We start from the raw sequence: 16,286 nt of genomic DNA on the forward strand, positions 1-16,286 counted from the left end.
ACCCTGACTGTCGGGATTCCGGCGGTCAAAATGCCGGAATCCCGTCCTCGAGCGCAGAGTATCCTCCAGGCGGATCGCTGCGCTCACCACGCTTTGAGCCCGGTGGCCACCGTATTCCCCTTCGGGTGGTGGCGTAGACCATCACCCAAGTGGGAATTCTGCCCGCCAGCATTTCAACGGGTGTCGGGATTCTAGCTTCGGTATTTCGACCGCCAGGATCCAGACAGTCAGGAAATTAACTGCATCCCATTTCTCTATGCAACAAGCACACCTGTTGTTTCTAAATGTGCACCAGCATTATCTTGTAGAATTCTCTTTTTAGTAAATGGACAGGCATTAAAGAGCGCTCCTGAAGCATTAAAGAGAGTTTATTATCAAGGAAAACGAAGATCCTCTCTGCAACAAATACTTCCCCCCCACTTTTTATCCATCCATTAGGTCTGCATCATTTGGCCCATTTTCAATAAGTATTCCGTTAACAACTTGAAGGTTATTATTTAACATCTACTAAACACCTGTAAAATATTTATATGGTCTAATTGCTCACCATAATCCTCCAAATGAATTACTACTTATGGAAAATACAAAAAAGTAATTTCAGTGATTAGTAAATATTTTATACATTGCAACTTGGTTCATCTAAATTGATGTTCATTGTGCAAATAAACATCCATACGTATACATATATAACAGCTACTTATCGCTATGACCTAGACTGGTGCCTGACAAGACTAGAAAACATCTACAGTGACTAAAGTTGATCTCTCTATCCCAATTCTCCCCTTTACCTGGGCTCAGGTAGTATAATCTTCTTGCTGGCTCTGGCTGCCGGGGTGGATTTGCTCTTCTCCATTGCCATCAGGTAGCTGACATCCGCCAACACTGCTTCTAGGTCCGCCATATTTGCAGAAGATCACACAATCAACAAAAAACAGCTTGAAAAGAACCCTCACAACAAAAGAGGAAATAACACTGCTACTGCCAAACAGTAACAAGGATTTCAAAACAAAACCACAAATAAAAAAATGAAAAAAATGAAAAAAAACTTTTAAAAAATTCCACAAAAGTATATATTAAATTATATTTATATATAAAACACAGCAACTCTGCATGAAGACAGTGCCAGTTTTCAGATGAACAACGTTCAACACATATTTAATGAGTTCCGAATACAGAAAACAAAAATGACTGATTCATTGTATTCAAATTCCAGGCAAAGTGCATCTACTATATACATTAAATAAAATTCTATGATAGACTGTGCCTTTGATTTGCTTGCAGAAGACCGAAAAAAAATGCTAGGCCATAGAGAAGGTGCAATAATAATCAGGATAAAAATGAGAATTCCCTGATTACCGAATGAGTAAATTCCAGGTTTGGCTGTCACCACTAGACACCAAAACAATTTTTTTTATTAACCGATTCCCTGTGAAGTGTGACCCCCTTACTGTATATTTCCCACAAGTCAATTCAATAATCTGTGCTAGATTTGTGTCTGCAAAATAGGCTTTTCAAGTAGAGAAATCCAGCTTTGAGATTCATCACCATCATCCACAAACATCAGTATCTGATTTACTGAATATAGGAAAAGGTTTGTTTTGCTATTATTCCAGGCCAGTGTGTGCACAAGCTAGGCTGTAGGAGCAGTGGGCATGGTGCTTGTTTGGCTGGAAGAGAATCAGGCGGTTTTGCCTACAAGATGCCTCTCAATTCCTCTCCCCAACATGTTGCAGATCTCTAAGTACATGGGCACACACATCAAGACAGCAGGATTATCCCAATTTATCAGTGATTGTTCCAAATAATTCAAGGACTTGTGGAAAGACCTTAAACATTCATGTATTGGATGGGAGAGGGGAAATAAAAGCGGAGTGAAGGGATGTGTCTGCAGCAATGGCAGTCACCACAATGTGCTTCCCTCTCCTAGCAGCCCTCACATACAAGCATTGCAGGAGGCAGGGCACACACAGCAGCAACAGAGCAGGGTTATTCTGCTGGAGGAGAGAACACCAAATGCAAGAAAATAACAATCCAGCAAGACTACAGAAAATCCTGTGCACAGGGCTCTGTACAGCCAATATCCGCTTCCCTCTGCAGTGCTGGGTCTGTAACAGCTGTGTGTGTGGCTGTAGCGTTCTATCCAGCAGGTCCACAAGACAGTCGGGGTCTCCAAAATGTCCCTTTGTTTTAGGGTAATGTCTGTATTTCCCTGTAATGTGCAGTCTTCCCCCTCTGCCTCCTGTGCTGACAGCCTCCTGCTCCTGTGCAAAGCTGTATTACCATTAGCAGGAGAAGCCGTGATGTATGTTACTTCCTCTCCTGTGTGTGATAGCAGAGAGAGTCCCTGCTAAACCCTGGCACTGGCTCACCTCAGCCTGCCGGATCCGGGGCCCAGCTACTTACTCTCAGTGCACATAGAGATAGCTAGTGTGCTTGGTGGTTGCTATATGCATGCATCTATTAAACCAGTGGTTCTCAAACTCGGTCCTCAGGACCCCACACAGTGCATGTTTTGCAGGTAACCCAGCAGGTGCACAGGTGTATTAATTACTCACTGACACATTTTAAAAGGTCCACAGGTGGAGCTAATTATGTCACTTGTGATTCTGTGAGGAGACCTGCAAAACATGCACCGTGTGGGGTCCTGAGGACCGAGTTTGAGAACCTGTGTATTAAACAAAAGTACTAAATAGCCAAGTCAAATATGTCTGTTATTTATAAATGCTAATATCCATTGAAAAAGTGTAACAAAAGGACAGAACCTTTTACTTTTTTGATTCATGGTTTGTTTGTTTGTTTGTTTGTTTTTTAATCTAATCTAGTCTAAAGTGGCAAGTGATCTGCATATTTTTTTATTTATTACCAGTTATTTATATAGCGCAAAAATATTCTGCAGCGCTTTACAGAGAATACTTGGCCATTTACATCAGTCCCTGCCCCAGTGGAGCTTACAAGCTACATCCCCTACCACGTGTACCGTTCCGGTATGAATGGTCGACCATGTTAAGGCCGACCGTCGTTGAGTCGACATTGACATGGTCGACACATGAAAATTGGATTTTTGAACTGTTTTTGGAGTCATTTTTTCCGTAACATTACCAGGAACCCCAATTAGTGTACCACGTCCCCTTGCATGGCAAGCGAAGCAGGTTACTATTCCCAATCGTAGTCCATGCGGATGGCAAAGTATGAAAAAGTTAAAAATCTAAGTTTTTTTTAAAAGACATGTCGACCTTTTCATGTGTCGACCATTTGTCCATGTCCACCATCCAAATGGATACCAACGTGTACATACACACACATTCATGCTAGGGTTAATTTTGCTGAGATACAAATGAACCTACCAGTATAGTTTTGGATTGTGGGAGGAAACCATAGTACCCGTAGGAAACCCACGGAAGCACAGGGAGAATATACAAACTCCACACAGTTAGGGCCATGGTGGGAATCGAACCCATGGGTGTAGTATGGTATGCTGGCGGCCGGAATCCCGACCACCGGCATACCGATAGCTGGGCGAGCAGAAATGAGCCCCTTGCGGGCTCGCTTCGCTTGCCACGCTGCGGGCACGGTGGCGTACACTATTTATTTTCCCTCCAGAAGGTGTCGTGGACCCCCAAGAGGGAGAATAGGTGTCGGTATGCCGGGTGTTGGGATTCCGGCGTTGGTATACTGAGCGCCGGGATCCTAACAGCTGGCATACTAAATACCACCCAAACCCATGACCTCAGTGCTGTGAGGCAGTAATATAGTTTTATAGCAATTTACATTTTTTACCTTAGTTTTTAGTAAAATTACTTTGTCTTTACCTTAGTAAAAAAAAGAAATGCACAGGGTTAAAGAAACTGAATGCACAGTGCACAATGGATTATTTCTTGCATCCAATAACCTTTCTAGGTCTAACATTCATATTAACCATTAATATGGAGGTTTTGGCTTCTATGACCTTAGAGAGAGAAAAAAAAAAACTATACTCAAGTATCTAAGATACAAAGCACTACAAATATTTCGCCCCAAGCCCCACATGGCTAATTTACCACATGAAATCCTGGAAATGTACAAAAAATAAGTCTCAAAGGTTTATGGATACCAAATATACTGCAAGATACAACATTTATAAAAATAATTCTGTTGTGAACAAGTGTATGTTCTGCATTTTGACAAGAATATTTAGTTTCGTGTCCTACACGACTATCATACAATCAATCTAAAAGTGTGTACACACGGAGCGATATGGCTCAGCGATGTTGACTATATAGTCAAAATCACTAAGAATGTTAGTGCATATCGCTCCGTGTTTACACAGCGAGCGATAGCGATGCGTGTCCCCGCCAGGTCGCTATCGCTATGAAAAATAGACTGCAGGCAGTCAATTTCGACTATGTCGCTGGAAAAGTGAAAACATCCCCCAATTTAAATAAGTTAGTCAAAATCGCCCATAGCTAAAATCGCTTACACACTTACTCAAAATCCCTGTAAAGTTAGTCAAAATCGCCTATTGCCAGTTCAAGATATCGCAGTCAGCCAAAATCGCAGATAGTCAAAATCGCTCCATGGTGGGAATTCAAATGTTTGAAAAGTCAGTTGGGAGTCTGTTTTTTCTTATCTAATAGACAGGAAAAAACAGACACCCAACCGACTTTTCAAACATTTGAATTCCCCCCTATGTGTACGGACCTTAAGCTAGACCACATTGGCCATACTGAGCCACATTAGGTACCATGTGACTGCAGGTCACTGTTGCATACATTCACTTGGGCGCTGTAAATGCTGACCGTATACATTACAAGCCACCATCTGTCCCCTATCTTCCAAAATCGGATAGTCTTTTCAGGACTTCCTGAAAACAGTGTAGCAAAAGTTACTGGCTTCAGAAAACCATAAAGAGCCTGCAAATGTCTAGAGATCAGCATTTCTTTGGAAATGCCACAAAAAACTCAAAAGCCACTATAATATAAAACAAATTATACAAAAAAATCCTGTACAAAAACAAAACATTAAAGTAGAAACGTATTGTTTTGGGAAAAACAATTCTGTATAACTTTATTTTGTCTCATAAATGAAAATACATTTTTATAGACATAAATTATGTGCAGATTTCTAAAATCTAGAAATTAATAATATAGTAAAGAAGTTTTTTTTTTTTTCCTCCACTCGTCATCAAACTCTTTCTAACAGCCCAGGGGAGGAATGTAATAGGGTGTGAGAATTTGTGTGGGGTTTTTTTTTTTTTAAGTGGCAATCATTTACATGGCAAAAAAAATAGGATTTTGGTACTTACCAGGTAAATCCTTTTCTTTGAATCATTAGGGGGCACTGGAGTACTCTAGGGATATGGACGGTTCCACAGGAACTAGGCACTGAATAAATTAAAATTTGAGAGTACTTCCCCCCTCCATATCCCAGAGTACCTCAATGTTTTTTTACTGAGCCGAACAGTAGCTATAGAGGTTAATGGAGAATTACATATAACAAACGGACAACAATAAAGTTGACACATAACGTTACTGACAACTATCAGTTGACACCAACCCGATAAACTTGCTAATTTGAACCAGTCGGTGAGAGTGTGTTACCATAAGATCCCCTGAACCTACCACAAGCCAGGTAAACTGCTCTGGGTGGGCGTCCAGTGCCCCCTATGAATTCAAAGAAAAGGATTTACCTGGTAAGTACCAAAATCCTATTTTCTTTTTCATCCACTAGGGGTCACTGGAGTACTCTAGGGACGTACCAAAGTTTCCCCCCCTGGGCGGGAGAGCTGTTTGGCACCTGTAACAGTAGACGGCCAAAGCTAGATGCTGATGCCGCAAAAGTATCAAACCTGTAAAAGCGCACAAACATGTGCACTGAAGACCATGTAGCCGCACTGCAAAGCTGTGTCGTAGAACTCCACGACCAGCTGCCCATGACATTCCCGGAGAACGTGTGGAATGAGCTGTTACTGATGTAGGCGGCTGTAAACTAACATGAAGGTAAGCCTGACGTATGGTCAGTTTTATCCATCTGGATAAGGTCTGCTTAGAAGGTGGCCAACCCATCTTGGCCGCACCATAGAGAATAACAACGTATCCGTCTTAGGAACTGTAGACGTTCGGAATACATAAACGCGTAATGCGCGTACCACAACCAAAATTCCAGAATCTCCTGTTAACACAGGAACTACTATTGGATGATTGATGTGAAAAGAGGACCCTACTTTTGGCAGGAAAGCGGGATTCCTCTAAAGTTCCGCTCTGTCATTATGAAACACTAAATACGGTGGCTTGCATGACAAGGCACCCAAAACTGAAACCCGCCCTGCCGAAGCTAAGGCTAGGAGAGAAATTGTTTCCCAAGTGAGAAACTTAATATCCACTTGTTGTAAGGGTTCGAAACAAAAAATAAGAATTTACTCACCGGTAATTCTATTTCTCGTAGTCCGTAGTGGATGCTGGGTACTCCGTAAGGACCATGGGGAATAGACGGGCTCCGCAGGAGACTGGGCACTCTTAAAAGAAAGATTAGGTACTATATCTGGTGTGCACTGGCTCCTCCTCTATGCCCCTCCTCCAGACCTCAGTTAGGGAAACTGTGCCCGGAAGAGCTGACATTACTAGGAAACGATTTGGAATCCAGGGTAAGACTCATACCAGCCACACCAATCACACCGTACAACTTGTGATAACTATACCCAGTTAACAGTATGAACAACAACTGAGCCTCATTCAACAGATGGCTCATAACAATAACCCTATAGTTAAGCAATAACTATATACATGTATTGCAGAAAGTCTGCACTTGGGACGGGCTTCCAGCATCCACTAGGACTACGAGAAATAGAATTACCGGTGAGTAAATTCTTATTTTCTCTGACGTCCTAGTGGATGCTGGGTACTCCGTAAGGACCATGGGGATTATACCAAAGCTCCGAAATGGGCACGAGAGTGCGGATAACTCTGCAGCACCGAATGAGCAAACTCAAGGTCCTCCTCAGCCAGGGTATCAAACTTGTAGAATTTTGCAAAAATGTTTGATCCCGACCAAGTAGCAGCTCGGCAAAGTTGTAAAGCCGAGACCCCTCGGGCAGCCGCCCAAGAAGAGCCCACCTTCCTCGTGGAATGGGCTTTTACTGATTTAGGATGCGGCAGTCCAGCCGCAGAATGTGCAAGTTGAATCGTGCTACAGATCCAGCGAGCAATAGTCTGCTTTGAAGCAGGAGCACCCTGCTTGTTGGGTGCATGCAGGATAAACAGCGAGTCAGTTTTTCTGACTCTAGCCGTCCTAGAAACATAGATTTTCAGAGCCCGGACTACGTCCAGCAACTTGGAATCCTCCAAGTCCCGAGTAGCCGCAGGCACCACAATAGGTTAGTTCAAATGAAACGCTGATACCACCTTTGGGAGAAATTGGGGACGAGTCCTCAATTCTGCCCTGTCCATATGGAAAATCAGATATGGGCTTTTACAGGACAAAGCCGCCAATTCTGACACACGCCTATCTGAGGCCAAGGCCAATAGCATGACTACCTTCCACGTGAGATACTTCAACTCCACGGTCTGAAGTGGCTCAAACCAATGTGATTTCAGGAAATCCAACACTACGTTGAGATCCCAAGGTGCCACTGGAGGCACAAAAGGGGGCTGAATATGCAGCACTCCCTTAACAAACGTCTGAACTTCAGGCAGTGAAGCCAGTTCTTTTTGAAAGAAAATAGACAGGGCCAAAATCTGGACTTTAATGGATCCCAATTTTAGGCCCATAGTCACTCCTGACTGTAGGAAGTGCAGAAATCGACCCTGCTGAAATTCCTCTGTTGGGGCCTTCATGGCCTCACACCAAGCAACATATTTTCGCCATATGCGGTGATAATGTTTTGCCGTCACATCCTTCCTAGCTTTTATCAGCGTAGGAATGACTTCCACTGGAATGCCCTTTTCTATTAGGATCCGGCGTTCAACCGCCATGCCGTCAAACGCAGCCGCAGTAAGTCTTGGAACAGACAGGGCCCCTGCTGTAGCAGGTCCTGTCGGAGCGGCAGAGGCCAAGGGTCCTCTGAGATCATTTCTTGTAGTTCCGGGTACCACTTTCTTCTTGGCCAATCCGGAACGATGAGTATAGTTCTTACTCCTCTCTTTCTTATTATCCTCAGTACCTTTGGTATGAGAGGAAGAGGAGGGAACACATAAACCGACTGGTACACCCACGGTGTCACTAGAGTGTCCACAGCTATCGCCTGAGGGTCCCTTGACCTGGTGCAATATCTTTTTAGCTTTTTGTTGAGGCGGGACGCCATCATGTCCACCTGTGGCCTTTCCCAACGATTTACAATCAATCAGCTGGAAGACTTCTGGATGAAGTCCCCACTCTCCCGGGTGGAGGTCGTGCCTGCTGAGGAAGTCTGCTTCCCAGTTGTCCACTCCCGGAATGAACACCGCTGACAGTGCTAGCACGTGATTCTCCGCCCATCGGAGAATCCTTGTGGCTTCTGCCATCGCCATCCTGCTTCTTGTGCCGCCCTGTCGGTTTACATGGGCAACCGCCGTGATGTTGTCTGACTGAATCAGCACCGGTTGGTTTTGAAGCAGGGGTTCTGCTTGACTTAGGGCATTGTAAATGGCCCTTAGTTCCAGAATATTTATGTGTAGGGAAGTCTCCTGACTCGACCACTGTCCTTGGAAGTTTCTTCCCTGAGTGACTGCCCCCCAACCTCGGAGGCTTGCATCCGTGGTCACCAGGACACAGTCCTGAATGCCGTATCTGCGGCCCCCTGAGAAGATGAGCACTCTGCAGCCACCACAGCAGACACACCCTGGCCCTCGGGGACAGGGTGATCAACCGATGCATCTGAAGATGCGATCCGGACCACTTGTCTAACAGATCCCACTGAAAGATCCTTGCATGGAACCTGCCGAAGGGAATTGCTTCGTAAGAAGCTACCATCTTTCCCAGGACTCGCGTGCAGTGATGCACCGACACCTGTTTTGGTTTCAGGAGGTCTCTGACCAGAGATGACAATTCCTGGGCCTTCTCCTCCGGGAGAAACACCTTCTTCTGTTCTGTGTCCAGAATCATGCCCAAGAACAGCAGACGCGTCGTAGGAATCAGCTGCGACTTTGGGATATTCAGAATCCAGCCGTGCTGTTGTAGCACTTCCCGAGATAGTGCTACTCCGACTAACAACTGCTCCTTGGACCTTGCCTTTATAAGGAGATCGTCCAAGTACGGGATAATTATAACTCCCTTCTTTCGAAGGAGTATCATCATTTCGGCCATTACCTTGGTAAATACCCTCGGTGCCGTGGACAGACCAAACGGCAACGTCTGGAATTGGTAATGACAGTCCTGTACCACAAACCTGAGGTACTCCTGGTGAGGTGGGTAAATGGGGACATGCAGGTAAGCATCCTTGATGTCCAGTGACACCATAAAATCCCCCTCTTCCAGGCTTGCAATAACCGCCCTGAGCGATTCCATTTTGAACTTGAACTTCCTTATATAAGTGTTCAAGGATTTCAAATTTAGAATGGGTCTCACCGAACCGTCTGGTTTCGGTACCACAAACATTGTGGAATAGTAACCCCGTCCCTGTTGAAGGAGGGGAACTTTGATTATCACCTGCTGAAGGTACAGCTTGTGAATTGCCGCCAGTACTACCTCCCTGTCCTTGGGAGCAGCTGGCAAGGCTGATTTGAGGTAACGGCGAGGGGGAGACGCCTCGAACTCCAGCTTGTATACCTGAGATACCACTTGTAGAACCCAGGGATCCACCTGCGAGCGAACCCACTGGTCGCTGAAGTTCCGGAGACGCGCCCCCACCGCACCTGGCTCCACCTGTGGAGCCCCAGCGTCATGCGGTGGACTTAGTGGAAGCAGGGGAGGATTTTCGTTCCTGGGAACTGGCTGTCTGGTGCAGCTTTTTCCCTCTACCCCTGCCTCTGGGCAGAAAGGACGCGCCTCTGACCCGCTTGCCTTTCTGAGGCCGAAAGGACTGTACTTGATAATACGGTGCTTTCTTAGGCTGTGAGGGAACCTGAGGTAAAAAAGTCGACTTCCCAGCTGTTGCTGTGGATACGAGGTCCGAGAGACCGTCCCCAAACAATTCCTCACCCTTATAAAGGCAAAACCTCCATGTGCCTTTTAGAATCAGCATCACCTGTCCACTGCCGAGTCCATAATACTCTCCTGGCAGAAATGGACATTGCATTAATTCTAGATGCCAGCCGGCAAATGTCCCTCTGTGCATCCCTCATATATAAGACTACGTCTTTAATATGCTCTATGGTTAGCAAAATAGTATCCCTGTCAAGGGAATCAATGTTATCTGACAGGGTATCGGACCAAGCAGCTGCAGCACTGCACATCCATGCTGAAGCAATTGCAGGTCTCAGTATAGTACCTGAGTGTGTATACACAGACTTCAGGATAGCCTCCTGCTTTCTATCTGCAGGCTCCTTTAAGGCGGCCGTATCCTGAGACGGCAGTGCCACCTTTTTTGATAAGCGTGTGAGCGCCTTGTCCACCCTAGGGGATGTTTCCCAACGTAACCTGTCCGTTGGCGGGAAAGGGTACGCCATTAGTAACCTCTTAGAAATCACTAATTTCTTATCTGGGGAACACCACGCTTCTTCACACAATTCATTTAACTCATCAGATGGGGGAAAAGTCACTGGCTGCTTTTTCTCCCCAAACATAATAACCTTTTTTGTGGTAACAGAGTTAATGTCAGAAATGTGCAACACATTTTTCATTGCCATAATCATGCATCGGATGGCCCTTGTGGACTGTACATTTGTCTCATCCTCGTCTACACTGGAGTCAGACTCCGTGTCGACATCTGTGTCTGCCATCTGAGGTAGCGGGCGTTTTTGAGCCCCTGATGGCCTCTGAGACGCCTGGGCAGGCGCGGGCTGAGATGCCGGCTGTCCCAAAGCTGTTACGTCATCGAACCTTTTATGCAAGGAGTTGACACTGTCGGTTAATACCTTCCACATATCCATCCACTCTGGTGTCGGCCCCGCAGGGGGCGACATCACACTTATCGGCTCCTGCTCCGCCTCCACGTAAGCGTCCTCATCAAACATGTCGACACAGCCGTACCGACACACCGCACACACACACAGGGAATGCTCTGACTGAGGACAGGACCCCACAAAGTCCTTTGGGGAGACAGAGAGAGAGTATGCCAGCACACACCAGAGCGCTATATAACAGAGGGATTTACACTAACACAAAGTGAATTTTCCCCCAATAGCTGCTTATATCACCTTTTGCGCCTAAATTTATGTGCCCCCCCCTCTCTTTTTTACCCTTCTTGTAGTGTATACTGCAGGGGAGAGTCTGGGGAGCGTCCTTCCAGCGGAGCTGTGAAGAGAAAATGGCGCTGGCTGTGCTGAGGAAGATAGCCCTGCTCCTTCAGCGGCGGGCTTCTCCCGCTTTTTTAATAATATTTATGGCGGGGGATTAGGCACATATACACAGTTTCTAACTGTATTATGTGCATTTTGCCAAAAAGGTATACATATTGCAGCCCAGGGCGCCCCCCCCCCAGCGCCCTGCACCCACCAGTGACCGGAGCGTGTGGTGTGCTGTGGGAGCAATGGCACACAGCTGCAGTGCTGTGCGCTACCTTATTGAAGACCGGAGTCTTCAGCCGCCGATTTTCTCCTGGTTCTTGCGTCTTCTGGCTCTGCAAGGGGGACGGCGGCGCGGCTCCGGGAACGGACGATCGAGGTCGGGCCCTGTGTTCGATCCCTCTGGAGCTAATGGTGTCCAGTAGCCTTAGAAGCACAAGCTAGCTGCAAGCAGGTAGGTTTGCTTCTCTCCCCTCAGTCCCTCGTAGCAGTGAGTCTGTTGCCAGCAGATCTCACTGAAAATAAAAAACCTAACAAATACTTTCTTTTCTAGTAAGCTCAGGAGAGCCCACTAGGTGCATCCAGCTCTGGCCGGGCACAGATTCTAACTGAGGTCTGGAGGAGGGGCATAGAGGGAGGAGCCAGTGCACACCAGATATAGTACCTAATCTTTCTTTTAAGAGTGCCCAGTCTCCTGCGGAGCCCGTCTATTCCCCATGGTCCTTATGGAGTACCCAGCATCCACTAGGACGTCAGAGAAAGACTATAAGAAATCTAAAACCAGATTCCAGTCCCATGGCGCAGTAAGTGGAGTGAAATGGAGGCTGTACTTTGAGGACACCCTGCATAAAGGTGTGTACCGACGGCAATAGAGCCAATCTTCTTTGAAAATAAATTGATAACGCAGATATCTGCACCTTTAGTGTGGATAAACGCCGACCTCCATCTAACCCCATCTGTAGACATAACAAAAGACGGGATAACTTGAAAGATGATGACGGAAACTTCCGAACTTCACACCAACCTATATAGGCACGCCAAATTCTGTAATAATGAGCTGCCGTAACCGGCTTCCTAGCTCGTAACATGGTTGGTATAACTTATTCTGGAATGCCCTCTCTTTTTAAGAGGGCTGTCTCAACAGCCCCTCCGTCAAACGCAGCCGCGCTAAATCGGAGAAAAAGAACGGACCCTGTTGTAACAGGTCCGGACGCAGTGGGAGCGGCCAAGGAACGTCCGCGAGTAGACCGCGGAGATCCGAAAACCAAGCTCTCCGAGGCCAATGAGGCGCCACTAGTATGATTGTGACGGACTCTCTTTTGATCCGTTTAGCAACAGAGGGAGCAGCGGAAAACGGTGGAAACAGATACACGAGACTGTATGGCCACGTGATTGCGAGAGCATCCACCGCCACTGCCTTTGGATCTCTCTTCTGGACACGTACTGGGGCGTTTGATAATTGTGGCAAGATGCCATCAGGTCCACTTGCAGGTAACCCTACTTCTGGACCAGCATGTGAAACACTTCTGGATTTAATGCACATCCTGGATAAAAATCCAGTCAGCTGAGATAATCCGCCTCCCAGTGGTCCACTTCCGGAATGAATACTGCCGACAAAATCACCTCGGCCCAATTGAGGACTCGAGCTACTTCCCGCATTGACATGCGGATTTTCGTTCCTCCTTGTTTGTTGATGTATGCGACCACCGTCGCATTGTCTGACTGCACCTGAACAGCCTGAGCCTGCAGCTTGTGCACTGCTTGTCGTAGCGCATTGTAAATGAACTACAGCTCCCCAACCTCTGAGACTCGCGTCCGCCGTTAGAATAATCCAATTCCAGGCGCCGAACAGTTTCCCTGCAGTTAGATTCTGTACTTTGAGCCACCAGAGTAGAGACACCCTGGCCCTTGGAGACCACCTCACCCTGCAGTGAATCTGCAGAAGCGAGCCCGACCATTGATTTTGCCATGCATTGCAGGCAGACACTGTACTCGTTAGGCCACAGCCAACCATTGTGAGCACATCCAGTTAAAAAGGACGTGAGTGAAGTCTTCCGAACTGAAGCGATTCGAAAGCCGCCACCATTGTCTCTAATAGGTGAATGTACAAATGAACAGAGACTGTGCGAGGCTTGAGCACTAATTGTACCAGATGACGAATGACCTGTACTTCTGTTCGGGCAGGTAAATTCTTTGATTTACCGTATCGAGAATCATACCTAGGAATTGACATCGTTGAGACGGAATCATTCAGGAATTCGCGTAGACAATGGTAGGAAATCAGATTTTCCACCCCACTTGGTCCGCGATCTATTCTCGTTTGGAACATAGCCAAAGTGGACGTTGTGCGCCACTAGCGAAGCTGAAACGCAAGAACCAACTTCACAGAAGCTGTAGGCAGCAAGAAGTGTAAGGTGGTCTTTATTTAGGGCCAACCTGAACTTGAGTGCCCTGCCACTACAGCCTTGTTACCTCAAATCCTTACCAAAGCAGGGCGAAGCAACAGCCTTCCTGCTGTGTAGGGTACACTCCGATAGGTAGTTAAACGCCCAATAATTGCAATTGTCTCTCATTGGAAATTGTTCAGCCGTCGCTGAGAACCTGACGTACTGGCCTGGTGCTATGAGGGCTGGCGGCGAATCGACCGCAACAATCTAGCTGAAACAGTAAATTTTTCCCTCTCAGGCAGTACATGCGCCCGCATTCCCCCCAAAGAGGACCGGTAAGGGTCTGTCTGTGCAGTCGAATTTGTCAGACACACTGTGCGACCGACTCTGCAGCGAAGCTGCTTGTTTGATTATGCATTAGACTTAGTGATCATGTACCCCGACCAGTAAGTACACCACGGAAGTAATCTGTGTATAAACCTGCATTACCGTGCATGTGGTTTCCAGCAATAGTGAATCTTCCTGTAGAGACATGCTGTCAAAAACAATTAATTAATCAAGTTCCTAACAACCCTTCGCTCCCCCAGAGGCCGAGTGTTGTAGGGCAGCAACCTCCAGCAAAGACCCAGGAAGTAACGTTAAAAATGGTGTCCTACCATGTTTTTTTATTTTTTATATATATTACACCTGTTAAACCAGGATCTGAACCAGTGTCCCTGCAATCACAATGTTCACTGTGGGCGGGAAGCCTAACCACTTGGCTACAGAGCCACCTGTAAAAATAATAAGCAAAGCTGCTGTTTAAACATCAACTCTGGTGATGAAATGGTTGCTGTAGTGCCTTGCAATCCAGATGGTACCTGAACTTACAATCCCTGGTTTAGGAGGGCAGTGTCCTATCCATTAGGCCACTGGGGATATGGGGAGGTGAGGCCTGAACCCACAAGGTTTGCAATGCTCAACAGATACTGTTTAATAAGCACTCTAAATCCAATAATTGTGGAGAAACTCCACAGGCCTAGTTGCTCGGTGAGCACCGAAAAAACACTGAGGTACTCTGGGATATGGAGGGGGGAAGCACTCTCAAATTTTAATTTATTCAGTGCCTAGTTCCTGTGGAACCGTCCATATCCCCAGAGTACTCCAGTGACCCCCCCCCCCCCCCCGGTATTCAAGCTATCCATTCTTGAAGCGGTATCCGGACTCTGGGTCGACACCTATTGGTTAACATTGAGTAGGTCGACATGCAAAAAGGGAGACATGAATTTTTCACAAATTTTGTTTTCATTATTTAACTTTTTCATGCTTTACGATCCACGTGGACTACAATTGGAAAAGGTAACCTGCGCCGAGCGCAGTGAGGCACCTTGCCCGAAGCATCATGAACGAAGTGAGCCATGCGAGGGGACACGGTGCACTAATTGGGGTTCCCCGTCACTTTACGAAGAAAACGACGCCAAAAATCATAAAAAACACACTCATGTCTACCTTTTTCCACGTCAACCTTGTTCATGTTGACCTCATGGCCATGTCGACCCATTTCCTGTGTCAACCTAGTCACTGTCGACCAATAGGTGTCGACCTAATGTGTGTTGACCTAGACACTGTCGACCCTGAGTCCCATAGCACTTGAAGAACATGAGGTTAACTCTTAGAGGGGGAAGGGGGGGGGGGGGGTGATTCAAATATTTTTTAGGGGACAATAATTGATGTACTTCCAACAGAGCAATTCAATTGTTGCTCTGATCAGGAGCGAGTGCCACAGACACCCAAATTTCTCCCAAGCAACCTTCTGTGGTCTCTAGGGAAAATGTGCAAAATGCCTGGCTTTTGGCCTTCAAAGCAGTACTTACGCTTTGTGCTTGTTCATTTAGACTTTGCGTGGCTAATCCCAATGCTTTCGAGTACGACAAGCATGAAAATTAATGGGAGTCCAAAACAGTCCATGAGGCACCCATTGTCTCCACCCAAAAAAACAATGAAATCTTCCCCTGACGACTGAGACACTGATTAAATCAGCAACTTAGTGCAGAAATCCCTAAATGTGGGCTGTTAGCGGGGATTCAGGACCTGAGCTAGGAAAAAACTGCCTTAGTACAATATGGCCTTCATTTTTAGCAGAATGCACTACTGGAAGTGACAGGACTTCACCCCTTCCCATAACCAATTCCTCTATAACCAGGGAACCCATTTATTATTTATGTTGAATTGCAGTCATCATTATCCAACTGTATTTCCACTAGTCTATAAAATGTTGATCAGGAATGGCCCACACAAAGTGATTTGGTGGTACACATACAGTTGGAGCACAGCTGGTATAAAAGCCGAAGCCCAATGTACACTCCAATCTATCCTCAATGCTGCTGCCCGGCTTATCTTCCTCACCAAACGCACTACGTCCACCTCCCCTCTCCTACAAGCCCTTCACTGGCTCCCCTTCCCTTTCAGAATCCAATTCAAACTTCTCACACTCACTTACAAAGCACTCACCCACTCCTCTCCCATTTACATCTCTGACCTTATCTCCCTTTACTCTCCCACCCGTCCTCTTCGCTCTGCTAATGCA

General features: G+C 46.4%; 1 protein-coding gene across 2 annotated transcripts in view; it reads right to left on the bottom strand.

The window, feature by feature from the left end:
* The window catches only part of GRK3 (G protein-coupled receptor kinase 3), a 556,585-nt gene that overhangs the window by 514,642 nt on the left and 25,657 nt on the right, over window positions 1-16,286 (bottom strand). Inside the window, exon 1 of one of the 2 annotated variants that reach the window (XM_063913214.1) lies at window positions 789-2,394. The exons of the other annotated variant lie outside the window; for it this stretch is intronic. Coding sequence (XP_063769284.1) covers window positions 789-901 — 113 coding nt within the window. The 5' untranslated portion in view covers window positions 902-2,394. Of the gene's footprint in view, window positions 1-788; window positions 2,395-16,286 lie in introns of those variants that run through there. 2 annotated transcript variants of the gene reach the window in all.

Source organism: Pseudophryne corroboree, chromosome 1 (genome assembly GCF_028390025.1).
Source record: "Pseudophryne corroboree isolate aPseCor3 chromosome 1, aPseCor3.hap2, whole genome shotgun sequence".
In the NCBI taxonomy this organism is placed as follows: Eukaryota; Metazoa; Chordata; class Amphibia; order Anura; family Myobatrachidae; genus Pseudophryne; species Pseudophryne corroboree.